This window comes from Pleurodeles waltl, chromosome 3_1, assembly GCF_031143425.1.
Source record: "Pleurodeles waltl isolate 20211129_DDA chromosome 3_1, aPleWal1.hap1.20221129, whole genome shotgun sequence".
Classification (NCBI taxonomy): Eukaryota; Metazoa; Chordata; class Amphibia; order Caudata; family Salamandridae; genus Pleurodeles; species Pleurodeles waltl.
The window spans coordinates 1,941,881,513-1,941,897,089 of record NC_090440.1 but is presented as its reverse complement, the minus strand read 5'-3'; the positions used below and the strand labels follow the sequence as shown (position 1 = coordinate 1,941,897,089).

The following is a 15,577-nucleotide window of genomic DNA, read 5'->3' as shown; positions in this document are numbered from 1 at the left end:
TTACACTGTTTCCCAAGTTGACATTTGCAAGAATTAGAAGAAAACGTATGAACATTGTGCAGCTTCTTGTAGAAATAAAGTATCTAGGTTTTTGCAAATGTTTAAAACATGTGGTGACCAAAAATGGGGTATTCCTAGGGCACTCATAAATCATTATCTGATCATTTTGTTGCTGTTGTGTTCTCAGGGAACCTATGGTAGTCCGAGCATAAAGAGTTGGATCAGAGGTGCTCGCAGCATAGATGGTGGCAGAGACCAATGTGATAGCAGTGGTGCCCTCTCTGTTCACTAAAGTAATTTGATCACAGTGCAGCACAATGTCATAATTGTTTAAGGATTTGGCAGCTAGCAGTGGTAGGCAAATATGTGGGGTGCCATCCCAGGCAACCATGGAAACTCTGGCCCACCATTTACTGCAGTGCATGGGACGAGAAGTGGGGATGCCGCTCTGGAAGCCATGGTTTAACTGGGACCATAGCAGCTCAAGGCAGTACACAGAGAGTGCAGCAGACAGAGCACCCCTTAGAGGAGACAGTGTGCTGACCTCTAGAGGTTAACCAGCTGCTCTTCTGGTCTTGAGGGCTGCTGACAACACTTCTCGGTGTAGAAATGACCAATGAAACAGCAAGTGTGTGATACTTTTGGTGAAGACTGTCAAACATGCCTTTGACTTCCTTGTGAATCCTGCCATACACTATGTAAGTGAAATAAGGGAAAAACTAAAACTGAGAAACCACATTGGTGGAAGCCAAATCATGGAAACTCATTTTTAAGGAAAGACAATTTTAAGGGTATACAAAATATTGAAAATTAAAGCAAACATTTAAATCATTTAAAGGAAAGATAATCTTAAAGAAAATTCCAACATTATATTATTTTGGGTGGAGTTTAGGATAAGTGAGGGTTTTTTGGGTTCAAGGATAGGTGATGTTTAGGGGGTGATGAAGGGTTTTTAGGGGCCAGGGGTGAATGGAGGTCAGGTGAAGAAAGGGTGTTTTAGTGATCAGGGAAGGATAGATTTTAGGGGTGTTAGGTTTTTATTTAGCAATCAGTAATGGGTGGAGTTTAAAGGTAGTGATGAATTTTTAGGGTTTACAGATGAGTGGAGTTTAGAGGTTGTTCGAAAATGGGGTCTCTAGTTGGCAGTCGGTTGCACCCTGTCCAAGTAGGGACCCTCACTCTAGTCAGGATAAGGGAGATACCCGCTCAGATAACCCCTGCTCACCCCCTTGGTAGCTTTGCACGAGCAGTCAGGCTTATCTCAGAAGCAATGTGTAAAGAATTTGCACATAACACACAGTAACACAGTGAAAACACTACAAAAGGACACCAAACCAGTTTTAGAAAAATAGCCAATACTTATCTATTTAAAACAAGACCATATACGATACAAATCCAATATACAGTAATAAAAATATGAATTCTGCAAAATTTACTCAAAAATACAGTTCCTTAAAGTCAATAGCTCCAGCTGGGGCTATCACGGCATCGTGATCAACAAAACCAACAGTTCAGGCCGGCCACAGCGTCACGGGCCAGCTACGGAGTCGGGAAGACCCACAAACAGTAACTTGGATTTGGGCGTCGTGATCCTCATGGCGAGCTCCAGAGAGCGGCGTCGTTGACGTCACGGTGTTGGTTCCAGAGCTGGTGCAGGGGTCATCGGGCCCTTGAAATCAAACGCGTTGCACATTAAACTCCGGGCTGATGAAGTCAGGAGCACTGGCGTGGATGGCGTCGGGCTGCGTTGCCAAGTGGGGCGGTGCAACGTGCGGTGTCCCCAGATCACGGCGCAGGTAGGGGCGAAGTTGTTGTGAAAGCACTGTCGTCAGTAGGCCAAAGCCAGGGGTGCGGGACAGGACGGTGTTTTGTGACCCTCACGAGCGGTGTCCACAGGCCACGGTGCAGGCAGGGATGCCTGGTGATGACACTGGAGTCGATGGTGCTGGGTGGGTGGACCGGGACTGCGGTGCGGGACGGTGCTTCATGCTCCTCACGAGCGGTGTCCACAGGCCATGATGCAGGCAGCGGCGCCAGTGTCAGCAGGAGCAGCGCCGTCGGGGAGGCCCAGGCTGTGGTGTGAGAAGGTGATGCCGGAGTGCGGGCCCACAGGTCGCGGAGCAAGCAGTGGCTCGGTGAAGTCGGCTGATGACGGCATCGGTGAGACGAGGGTCACGGTGCGAAGCGGGGCAATGCGACTCCGTGCAGCGTCGGCACGTCACGGTGCAGGCCAGTGGCGTCGTTGGCGGCGTCGCAGTGGTTTCTCCTTTTGAACAGCACAAAACACACACTTCCCAGTGCTGCAGGTCGAGGAAACTGAAGTCTTTGGTCTCCCTGAGACTTCCAGCAGGAGGCAAGCTCTACTCCAAGCCCTTGGAGAACTTTCTTAAGCAAGACACACAGCAAAGTTCACCCTTTGCAATCTTTTCAGGCAGAAGCAGCAACTTCAGGCCAGTCCAGCAAAGCAGCACAGCAAAGGGGCAGTACTCCTCCTCCAGCTCTTCAGCTCTTCTCCTTGGCGGAGGTTCCTCTTGATACCAGAAAGATTCTAAAAGTCTGGGGTTTTGGGTCTTCTTCTTATACCCTGTTCTGCCTCTGAAGTTGGCAAACTTCAAAGCAAAGTCTCAAGTGTTTGCAAGATCCTTCCTTGTCCAGGCCAGGCCCCAGATGCACACCGGGGGGTCGGAGACTGGATTGTGTAAGGGCAGGCACAGTCCTTTCAGGTGTGAACGACCACTTCCCCCTCCCTTCTAGCTCAGATGGCTCATCAGGATATGCAGGCTGCACCCCCACCCCCCTTTTGTGTCACTGTCTAGAGAGGTGCAAAACAGCCCAACTGTCAAACTGACCCAGACTGACAATACACAAACAGGCAGAGTCACAGAATGGTTTAAGCAAGAAAATGACTACTTTCTAAAAGTGGCATTTTCAAACAGACAATTTAAAACCCAACTTCACTTACAGATGTATTTTTAAATTGTGAGTTTAGAGACCGTAAACTCCACATTTTTATCTGCTCTGAAAGGGAATCTGTGTTTTAATGATATTTAAAGGCATCCCCCATGTTAACCTATGAGAGAGATAGGCCTTGCACAGTGAAAACCGAATTCAGCAGTATTTCAATATTAGGACATATAAAGCACACTAGTATATTTCCTACCTTAAGCATACACTGCACCTTGTCCCTGGGGCTACCTAGGGCCTACCTTAAGGGTCCCTGACATGTAGTAAAAGGGGAGGTGTAGGCCTGGCAAGTGGGCACAAATCCCAAGTGGAATTGGCAGTTTAAAACTACACACGCAGACACTGCAGTGGCAAGTCTGAGCCATTTTTACAGGGTTACTAATGTGGGTGGCACAATCAGTGCTGCAGGCCCACTAGTTGCATTTGAGTTACAGGCCCTGGGCACCTCTAGTGCACTTCACTAGGAACTTACCAGTAAATAAAATATGCCAATCATGGATAAACTAATCAACAGTACAATTTACACATACAGCATATGCACTTTAGCACTGTTTTAGCAGTGGTAACGTGCCCAGAGTCCAGAGGCGGTTTGTAATTTTAGGAGGGGGGGCGGGCGGGAAGCACACTCACACTTATTCATTCACACACACACGCACATCCATTCACAACACTCATCAACATTCAAACATACACGCACGCACCAAACATTCATTTAAAAAACACACTTACCTTCAGCTCGGAGGTCCCAGGAGGGTTGGGATTGCTGCCTTACCTCTTTGGCTGACCAAAGAGTGGGAAGGGGTCAGTGAGACTTCTGATCCCTCCCCACTCTGTGATGAGGTGTCACTAATTGACACTCGCCCTGGGCGCTTCAGGGCTTAAACCTGAAGTGCCTAGGTCGAAGTCAATTGGTGAGGCTTCCCCTCGTCACTGAGGGGAAGGGCCTTGGGGCCCCTTTGCTGAGCTGAGGAGGTCACGCCCATAGGACCTGTGACCTCTTCAGCCCAGCAAAGTTCAGCTCAGGCATCCAGGAGTTTGCGCAAATCGCCATGTCTTGCTCCTGGCTGCCTGATCTGAACATGAAGAGTGTCTGTCAGGGTGACCTTTGCTCAGCCTGACAGACACTTTTCATGAGGGATGAAAGGTGGGGGGGCATGGCCCCTCCACCCTAAAGGACGGGCTGTGGCTGCTAGAGTCCTAAAGTCAACAAAAACTGGTCTGAAAAATTAGGAGGAAGGAGGCAAAAAGACTGGGGATGACCTGCAAAAAAAGCCAGGTGCAACAGAGGTTATGATGGGTTTTTGGGGTTCGGGGATGGATGGAGTGAAGGGGAGTTGAGGTGTTTTAAGGTTCAGTGATGGGTAGACTTTAGGGGTTGTGAAGGGTGTTTAGGGTTCAGGAATATGTGGAGTTTCGGGGTGGTGGTGAGTTTAGGGGTTGGGGTGGGTGGAGTTTATGGGCATAGTTTAGGAATAGGGAATGGGAGGAGTTTATGTTGGCGAGGGGGTTTAAAGGTTCAGAGATGGGTGGAGTTAAGATGTACAAAGAGGTTTCTAGAGTTAAGGGATGTGTGAAGTTTAGTGGTGATGAGGGCTTTTAGGGTTTAGGGATAGGTGGAGTTTAAGGGTAGAAACTGCATTTACGGATCACAGATTGGTGACGTTTATGGGTGATGAGGGGTTCTTTGAGCTCCAGGATGGATGGTGTTCAGTGTATTTAGAGATCTGAAATGGATGTTTTAGGGGGGGTGAGAGTTTGTAGGGGTCAGGGATGGGTGGTGTTTAGGGGTGGCACAGTTTTAAGGGTTCTGGGATGAGGTGGGTTTGGGCATAGAAAGGGGGTTTTAGGGTTCAGAGCTGTGTGGAGTTTAGCGTTAGTGAGGAGTTTCAAGGTTTAGAAATGTCTTCTAGAGTCAAGAAATGGGTGGGGCTTCAGGGGTAAGGAATGGGTCTAGTTTAGATATGCTTTTAATGTTCATGGATAGGTGGAGTTTAGGCATTAGGGATGAGCGTAGTTTAGGTATGGTGAAGGGTTTTTAGGGGTAAGGATGGATGGTGTTTAGGGATGGTGAATGTCAGCAAACAAACAGCTACTGAAGTAAGTGCTTGACAATGTAAAAGTTATAAATGCAAACCAATGTGCTTTGAAGTAAAGCGCAGAAATAAATTCCTCAGACAAAAGTTTTCTGAAAGTAAAACCTGCAAATAGTGTATTTACATCTTTAAAAAAAGCATGCAAAAGACACATTTTGAAAATAACTACATTACAAGAATTAGTTTAGCTGAAATGGTTAATAGCATTTGTCATGCAAATTTCCACTAAGCTGTTTAGGTGAAATGGTTTCTCAGTAATGGGATTCTATGCAGTTGTTTTTTGTTGAAATCACATACACCCGTCTTCCACAGCTACCTCTGCCCTCTTTTCTTTCACCTGCCGTGTTTGTCACCAGTCTCTGAAAATGACTCACTCTCTTGCTTACCTTGCACCTCCTCAAGGCATTGACAAATCTCCTTTACAATGTCTCCTATTGTCTATGGCTTTCAGGTGGTTGGTTGTGATTTCATAGAAAAACAATTTCATGGAATACAAGAACACTTTGCACTCAAAATGCCAAAAAGAAACAACGAATAATGAAAGGGTAGAGGTAGCTGTGAAAGACAAACTAGAGGGAACAACATAGTAGCTGATTTGAGAAGGAGCAATATGCGGCAAACAAAAGGTTCCACTTGTCGGAGGGCCAGCTAATGGAATAATTCACTGCAGTGAGAGAAAGGGAAACTTTCAGAAGAAATGGAATTGAAGGGACTATGTAGTTCAATGCCATGATTCAACACCTGTATAATCTGACAGGAACCCAGGTGAAGGTGATGGGAGTTCCAATGCAGATTCAAGTTAAAACCTTAAAGGTGAATTTGTGTGCAGTGCCTGGCGAGTTGCTGAACATGGTGGCAATACAATCAATGGTGAAGGATGCATATTGACTGCCCCTGGAGGCAAGGGGAGATAATGTCAACAAAGTAGGCACAATGACAAGCCTTGTGAATAATGAGTGGGTAGAAAGACTGTTAAGATCCAAAATTCAAAGGGGCAAAGTGATGACTGGGATGACAGGATTCTCCTTGATCGGAGCCCTGACAACGTTTGGTGGTGAAGGACATTGTGGTGTTGGTCAGTTTTCCACTGAGGCTGAGTGACAATGGGGTGGAGACAATATGTGTTCTCCCAAGTGGACTTATCCAAAAACTGTTGGAAATCTTGCTTGCAGGTATAAAGGGTGACAATGAAATGGAGCACCTTGGTAGCTAGCTGGTGGTTGCCATTTTGCGATAAGGGGGTGGGAACCTTGGGCGACGAACCACAGATCCTCCTCTAGAGGGGTGTAGTGGGTGGGTGATTGTCCTAGGGATTTTGAGTTATGCTGCTCTGCCCATTCTCCTTTGGGGCGTGTTTTGGCTCAATGAGTTTCAATTCATGTTTGTGAGCCAAGTATAACTACATTTTTAATTTTGAACAAACTGTCATTTCTATTCTATTGTTGCATACTCAGGGGACTGAATATTCTAATTTTGCAATGCTGTTGCTGATTTTCCTGCAGTATTATGTAGAGAGAATACAAAGATTAAAATGTGCAAACAGAGTGGCATGGGCAGATGAGTAAGATGCACATGTGTCCCTTCCATTTCATGTAAGTATCAGTCAATTATCACCACCATCTAAATTCAGAAATTAGACAGTCAGCTCCCTCGGCTTATAGACAAGGCAGAGGTGAACCTGAAACTGGGCTAAAAGTAGATGGAGACAACAGCCCGTTGTGCCTATGCAGTGAAGGCCTCATAGCCAAGATCGCTGTGGGAAGATCATCAGAAAGGGGACGCAAAGCCTGTATCTGCACACAACTGGAGGCAACAGTAGTTCAATGATCGAAGACAGGAGCGAGTACCAGGTGACTTCAATGCAGGTGACTGATCAGCAGGAGGACTGGGGACCTAATGTCCTGTAGTGAAGAGTAGAAATGGCAAAAAAGCACCTCCCATAAGTGTCCCACAGTGCTCAGGTAAACCGAGTGTATACATAAATGTCTACCAGTGGAGCTGTATGACTGACTACCCTGCCACCCACGGGTAGAGGTATGTATTCTTCAATACATTATACTTTTGTACATTACAACCAACCCATTCAATCCATTTGAATAATAATAAATCCTAAGTCATATACATTTCAAACAGATCCGTCCTGCGTTGACAATTGTTCTTTTATTCCGAAACCCCAATTCCATTCATGCTTTCTGGACAATTCTCCAATAAAGTTAGACAAGGCTGTCAAGTACGAACCAACCATATTGAAGAATTGAACAGAAAGCATGAATGGAATTGGGACTTTGGAATAAAAGAACAATTGTCAACGCAGGACGGATCTGTTTGAAATTAATATGACTTTGGACTTATTATCATTCAATTGTATCGAGAGTGTTGGTTGTGATGGACTGGGGAGCTAAAGCGGCCTAAATTGGAACAGCAAAGTAGAGAGGCACTGCGGAGGATCGACTGCTAACACGTGTGACCACAGATATGAGAGTGACACTATGACACCCTCTATGTGTGGACAATCTGGCATTAACCAAAGCAATCCAGAAACCCAGAAAGCAACCTTCTAAAAAGACAGCAAACAGGCTGATCATCTACTCTGTGTCCTGTGCCAACAGATGACCCAGACTCGGAAACTCCCATCAATAAGCAATTCATGACAGACCTCTTTCAGAGCCTGATGGAAGATATCTGTGCTTTATGTAAAAGTCCTGCAACAGACGTTTCAAGAGGTTAAAAGGGCATGAATGAGCTAGGGAAACAGTGTTCTCATTAGAAAAAACAAGAGATGATGAAGAAATGGAAAAAGATTCTATGTAACAAGAGCTGATATCCTTGCAAGTCCAGGATAACAACTTGCAAAGCCATCTAGTATACTTGGAAAATCGTTCAAGGAGATATAATGTCAAGAAACTAGGGTCCCTTGCAGAGCTGAGGGCATTGACATAGAAGCATTTATGCAAAGACTGTTGAAAAACTTACTAGATAGGCTTTAAATGGAGGACATATTGCTAGCTGGTACTCAATGTGCACCAACACTAAGCGCACAGATCATGCAAACAACTGACATTTTCACAAGGATGCACTTTTTCTATCAGAAGGAACAGGTCATAGAGGTAGGGAGAAACAGTGCCGACAAGGCCAGTAACAGCTGTTGGATCATAACAGGGTATAATGCACTCTAGCAAGAGTCACCGAAAGATATTATGAAAGAGGAAACAGAGCAGGTTGGATGCTGGGAGCCACACTGAATCAATCAAACTCAGACATTCATAGTATCTCTTAGGGAGTTGTGACACTACACTAAAAGAAGAACATAGAAATTTAAAACATTTCATCAATTCTATCTGGCTCCCTATACACTAGGGGGCCTAACTGACCCAATCTGAATAATGGATGATTATTAAAATAATCTACCGTAGGGATCATGTTGGAGGATTAATGTGGCAGAATGGAATGCTCAATCACTGCAGAAAAAATAATAGCCATTAAGACTCTTGGGATGGGATAGCTCATGGCACATATTGGTACTGCCAGAATTTTATAAAAAAAAGAGTGCAGGCCTAACTTGATAGATATTTTAACTAGGGTGTTCAATAATACAGTCCGCAATAAAGTGGCAACTCTCTCCATGGCTAAAGAACAAATAGCTCTTCTGCTGGAACCAGGACGGGACCAGTAGGAATTCAGTGCCTGTCATCCCATCTCTATGTTGAATGTAGATGTGAAGCTTTTCACGAAGGCATTGGTTCTTTGCTTAGAAATATTTGTACCTCTATGATCCACTCAGTTCAATCAGATTTCATAGCAAGACACAAAGTAGGACACAACACTAAGCAGGCCTTACATCCAATACGAGTGGTGAACAATCAGAAAAACATAGCAATTCTAATCTCATTGGATGCTACAAAAGAGTTTGACAGAGTCAGTTAGAACTGTTTCAATTCAATCTTCGTGGCCAGAGGATTCGCACTACGATTCAGATTCATGGCAATTGCTGGTCATTCAGGGGCTCTTCCAAAGTTTGGCGTGCAAAAGGATGTCCGCAATCACCTCTGCTATTTGTATTATACATGGAACCCCTGGCACAGCAGATTTGTAACAAGCCAAAGGTAAAGAGGGTGAAACCTGGGATCGATTAATTTAGAATGTCATTGTTCAACAATGACATTTTGTTCTCGGTGCCTAGCCCTATGGGATGCTTACCAGCACTTCTGGGGGAACTACTAGCCTTTAGCAAGATCTCCAGTTTTCAGGTAATCCTGCGCTAATTCAAGACCATAAGCATCAAAATGCTGTAAGAGACATCACAGTGGTTATGACCTACCTCTCATTCCAACCAGAAACAGAAGGGGCACCCTTTAATTCCTAGAACAATGGTAATACTGTTATTCAAACAAGAGTGCTACTGGGAAAAATATTTTTATCAAAATATATGATAACGAGACATAGGAGATGTATTGACCTTTCGTCTAGGTCAATTTTTCTTTAGAAGAAAGAAATTACGAACACCATTTGATAACATTATAAACTTATATTTATCGAAAGCATTATATGGAGGAAAGGAAAGGGAAGGTGCTCCAAGAGATGGCACAGTGAACGAGTGATAATAGGTGAACAAAAATAATAATTATATGAACAATATACAAATAATGCACCAAGCGCCCACACCCTTCGGATTACTAAATTCAGAGATTAAAACTCAAAATAATAATGTATAAAAGTTTGTATTCAACAGTAATGTTAAGGGTCGGCGAAAGTTTAAGTCGACATTTCGACCCATCTATTAGGATAAATCCTCTTGGGTCATTATCAGGACAAGATAAAGGTAGACACCTATGAGGAAAGGTAACCAAAAATCAGTCTTGTCTCAATAATCTAACTGTTTGAGCAAATGGTAAAAGGCTGAAAAAAATCGTACCAAACCCAAATTTATCAGGGGCAAAATTTCCAAATATCCATGAAAGAAACCCACTCATATTTCTTTATAAGGGAGATGAAGAAAAACCATGGTCATTCGATAAAGGGAACAAATCCCATGCAAAAAAAGAGAAGGAAACAGAGCAGTGTTAAGGAGAGAAGAAAAAGAAAGAAGAGAGGAATTATGATGCGCACCGGATGAGTGTGTAAAAAGAGCCAGGGATTTCAGGGTATCCATGCCAAGGAGAAGGCAAATCCATGTTACTGTAGTAAAACTATGGTGGCCATCAGAACAAGAGAGCATGCAAACGCAAAAGTGTGAAAGGAATGTGAGAACATGCAAGTGTTGTACCATCAGCCTTCCACTAAGTAACTGCATTGCATAGCCCCGTATTCAAAAAACAATAAAAGGCACTGACCTGCATGATCTAAGATGGGGTCACAGCGTGCTGTAAAGGCAACCAATGCACAAAATCTTAAAAATATATTATCAAGGGAGAAAAACGAGGCCCGAGTAAAAGACAAATTGCAGTCCTTCCTACCTGAACAGATGCACATATCGTCAGCTTTACTGTATGGAATATAGCCCCGGGACAGAAATACAAAAAGGCACACAGGTGGAATCACCAGCCCCTGGAGTTAAACCGTTTACTCTGGTTGTATGTCGGAACCACGCATTCCGTTGCAATGCACGTCGTTACCATGAGTGTGTTACAACGAGAATGCCATCACTACGCATATGCCTTACCATGCATGTCTGTGCAACAAATTATGTTGTAAAAGCACGTGTTTTAAAGGTATATGCTTGGTAAAGGTCCCTCGCGGCCCAATAGCCCTCCAAACCCAAAAACCACCACCCCCAGCCTAAAACCTAACCCCCGCCCCTCTCTAAAACAACACTCCCATCCCCAGACCAAATCCACCTGCCCTAATCCCGAAAACCTACCCTGCCCAAAAACCTAACCCCCGCCCTAAAACAGTCCCCTCAACCCCAAGCCCAACCCCCTCTGCACTTAACCTGAAAAACGCCCCCTGCCCTAAACCATAACCCCCCCTGCCCCCTCCCTAAAACAGTAACCTCCCCAGGCCCAATACCCCAAGCCCTAAAACCACCCCTGCCCTAAAACAGTACCCCCTGACCCAATCCCCCTCACCTTACTCCTACCCCCACCCTAAAACCTAGCACCCCCCACCCCTGGCCCCTCCCTAAAACAGTACTCCCCAGCCCCAGGCCCAATCCCCCAGGTCGTTCTGAGGAAACAGAATGATCTTTCCGCTCCCTCTAAAGACGCCGATAGCCTTCACCAGCATTACAACACATAGCCCTTACCATGAATTCCATTACAATCGTAATGGTATGTGTGGTAAAGGCTATTAGTTGTAATGACCTGTGCGTGGTAACGAATGCATGGTAAAGGCTAGTCGGGGAAACAGCCGTGTAGTAATGGCTGTTTCCCGTTAACTCCACTTCAGCGTTGCAAACCGGGTACAGGAATCCTATTCTTCGGTCCCCCCACCTCTAACCTGAACCAAAAACCATCTAACCAGAATCTAAAACCAGTTTCAAAACGGGGTGCCAGATTTTTCTTGTCACAGCGTTACAAACCAGCTGCCAGAATCCTATTCACCTTACCGTTATTTCTTGGTTTGCACAATTGATGCTGTTGAAACTCTGGGATTGCAGATATCCTTGTAACTTGCATGTTGTATCACATAATCTCTTGTGTTTGAGCCTTTTAGACAGCATGATCTTTGATGCTAAGCTTGGTGGCACGTGTATTCTCTACTGGTCAGCAAGATGAGCTGTCTGCTGGGTCACAGTACCTTACGGTGGAATAAGTCCCTTTCTTTTGACATGCTGACTAACCATTTGGCTGGCCATTTTTATTATTAGTGTTCATCAAGCTGGCACCAGGAACTTTAGTTTTGAGACTTTAATGATAAGGTTTCTTGCATCAAGCTCCTAGCGTGAATATTTAGGGATAATTCTGTTTCAGCAGCCCTTCCTCTGGTCTTCAGCATGTTGAGGCTGCACGGCCACGCCCACACTACATTTACCACTGAGTGGGTAAATTCTTACTTAACTTGCATGAGCCAACTTTCAAACATAGCAGTTTTTTTCAGATATAAGGATGGCCTAGACCTGCCTGCATTCTGCTCTGACAGCGGGATCACTGAAGCACTCCCAGCAGCCCTCCATGCCAAGCTAGCAGTATGCCAGATCTGTTGACAGATGGTTCGGCTTTATCTTAATGCTGTTAGTTATGTCTGGGAAAAGGCAGATTCAGCTCAAGGCTTCTATGTATGAAAAGGCGACAGAAGTCTGTAAATCCCAAACAGATTACCCCCAGCCCCCTTTGTTGTCCCGTCCCTGTTCTATGAGGGCCGCTTCCAACACCAGGTCTACGTGCGCTAACCGCTCGACGCGTCGCACAGTCCCTTGGTATCCTGGGTGTGCAAAGACGCGCTTCCCAGGCCTGCCTGCCCACCCTGGGGGTACCGAGGAAAGGACGGGTAAACCTGGCCTACGGCTGCGAAAGTCGTCTCTCAGATCTTCTGAGAAGACACGGATCAGAGGCTGGAGATGCTTCAAACCGCTCCTCCGGTGACGTCCCGCCGGCTTGTTGACGGAGTTTTCTGCCGGATGGCCCGGTGCCCGAGAGGAGTGAGGCGGGGACTCGAGGGGCCGCCGTTCTGACGGGCTTCTATTTTTAAACATGTTTATTCACCCGTCACTCAGACTCCAACACTTTCTGGAGTGCAATTTTGGCATGTTCCAATTTGCCATGTTCCCGTCGCAGCTTGCATAAGAAAGACCCTCTGACAGACTCCATCAGAGCGCGTCACTTAAGAAGAGGCCGGGCCCACGCAGATCCCGGACTTCTGCAATTCACAAAATATTGGAAAGACGTGTCTGAGGGAGGACCCGCGTTTCGCGGAGAAAGCCAGGGTTTTAGGCATGGGCGTAGGAAATGTGGGGGACGCGGGGGATGTATCTCCCCCAGATTTTGGAGGGTGGGGGACGCGGGGGATGTATCTCTCCCAGATTTTGGAGGGTGGGGGACACGGGGGACGAAGGTGGGGGGACAAGGGGACAAAAAAAGTCCCCTCTCACATCTGTTATTCAGAGGGCCATTAGCGCACAAAAGCGCTACTTATAATAGCCCTGTACCGACCATCCTCCAATCTGATGGTAACAGAATAAAGGTGAGTCCGGAGGCCCCCTGTGCCCTCTGCCCTTTTGTTTGTCCTGTTCACAACTGTGGGCATTAAGGGTGCTCATTCTTCCAAAGGGCACAAGGAGGAGAAAAGAGTTTTTGATGATTACTGTCTGCATCACCTGCTGCCTTGAAGAGGAGCACTGCAGGAGGCCTTCAAGAGGAACTGCAAGACAATGAGGAAGATCTAAAGAGGAAACAGAGTCAGAGACTCTGTGAGACACAATATTTGTATTTGCCTAAAATCACACCAGTTGGTGAAACAGTGAAGTTGAGAAGTGGAGATTGAGCCCAGATTTTACCTTTTCACACAACAATTTAGCTATTAGATGGGTATGTTTTTCTAACATTTATGTTTAATGTTTTGTTATCTAGGTAATAAAGGGCTTGATTACAGCTTGGCTAACAGGGAGAAGCCATATTTCATTTTGGGCTGTTATGCCTAGCGTTATTATTTATGTTGTTGTTATCGTGACATACTTCAGCATATTGAAGTATATTATCTTTTCTCTATCTTTTCTTCACTCTACTCTGAAACAATCTACCCTATGCCACTGCACCCTACACCACTTTTCTCCACTCTGTGCTACTCAATCTTTGCTGTACCACTCCACACCACTCTACTCTGCAGCACTCTACACTACGCCACTGCAATCTATGCTATTCTACTCTAACCATTGTACACTACACCCCTGCACTCTGCCAGTGCACTCTTCACCACTTTACTCAAAACCAATGCACTCTATCCCACTGCACTCTATGCCAATCTACTCTGCACCACAGCACTCTATTCCACTGCTTTCAATGCCACTGTACTCTGCGCCACAGCACTCTATGCCACTGAACTCTATGCCACTCTACAATACACCACTGTACTCTGCAACCCTCTAATCTGCAACATTGCACTCACTGCCACTGAACTCCATACCACTCTACTCTGCACCACTGCACTCTTTTCTGCACCATTGCACTCTAATCTACTCTACAGAACTCCACTGTAGGGCACTTCATTCTACTTTGAAATCATCTCCTCTATGCCACTGCAATCTACGCAACTCGACTCTATGCTATGCCAGTCCAATCTACTCTGCACCACTCCAATGTACTCTGTCCACTCCAATCTGCTCTGCACCGCTCTATACTACTGCACTCTACATCACTATGCTCCTCTCTGCAACAATCTTCTCTTCACCACTATACTGTACTCTGCAGCAATCTACTCTATGCCACAGCACTCTATGCCACTCTGTTCTACTCAGCACTACTGTACTCTACGCCACTCTTCTCTACTCTGCATCACTCTACATCACTGTTCTCTACACCAATGCATTCTATGCCACTCTACTCTACACCACTGCCCTTTATGACACTCTACTCTGCAACACTGCACTCTGCCACTGTACTATACTCCTCTCTACTCTGTACCACAGCACTCTACTCTGCACCGCTCAACTATATGCCACTCTACTGCACTCTACACCAGTGTACTATATGCCACTACACTCTATGCCACTCTACTCTGCATCACTGCACTCCACCACTACACTCTACAGCAGTCTACTCTACCTTGCACCACTCTACGATGCACCGCATCACTCTATGACAAAGCACTCTGAGCCACTGCAATCTATGATGTGCCACTCGACTCTACCATGCACTGCATCATTCTATGACACAGCACTTTGCCCCACTGCACTCCGCACCACTGCAATCTATGATGTGCCATTCCACTCTGCTCCCCTCTACTCTTCACCACTCTACACTACTGCACTGTACGCTAAACCCGTGCAGTCTTCGCCAATGCACTCTACACCACTTTACTTAAAACCAATGCACTCTATACCACTACACTCTACGCCAATCTACTTTGTACCACTGTACTCTATGCCACTTAACTCTAGACCACCCAACTCCACTCTGACACTTCACTCTGACATTACATTCCATGATACTAGACTCTGAAACTCTATTCCATTGAACTCTAACACTTTCTCCACTCTGTAATGCCACTGCACAACCCTGTATGCCACTCTACTATACAACAATGTACTATGCTCAACAACACTCTACCCAACTTTCTCTATGCCACTTCACATTACTTTACTTCACTCTATGCCATTTCACTCTTCTTTCTGCCTTTCCACTCTGACACTCTGCCACTCCACTCTATGACACTCTATTACACTACTCCACTCTACTACTACTTTATGGCATTGGCGCTTGATTAGAGATTCAGATGTCCGTTGATTGCCTTCTCACTCATATGAGACGTGAGTCAGATTTATCTTCGCCGTTTTGGTTACAAGCACTCTGTAACCCTTTTAACTCAAGCTTAACGAAGGCTTAGGTTGATCCTGATACTTGTCTAGGGGATCAAAATATCGACGGCCA

The 15,577-nt window shown here is 45.5% G+C and overlaps 1 protein-coding gene across 2 annotated transcripts in view; it reads right to left on the bottom strand.

Annotated features, from left to right (window-relative positions):
- The window catches only part of PIPOX (pipecolic acid and sarcosine oxidase), a 217,672-nt gene that overhangs the window by 166,820 nt on the left and 35,275 nt on the right, over nucleotides 1-15,577 (bottom strand). The window contains exon 1 of one of the 2 annotated variants that reach the window (XM_069226218.1): nucleotides 11,602-12,599. The exons of the other annotated variant lie outside the window; for it this stretch is intronic. Within the exon in view, the coding sequence (XP_069082319.1) occupies nucleotides 11,602-11,715 (114 nt within the window). The 5' untranslated portion in view covers nucleotides 11,716-12,599. Of the gene's footprint in view, nucleotides 1-11,601; nucleotides 12,600-15,577 lie in introns of those variants that run through there. 2 annotated transcript variants of the gene reach the window in all.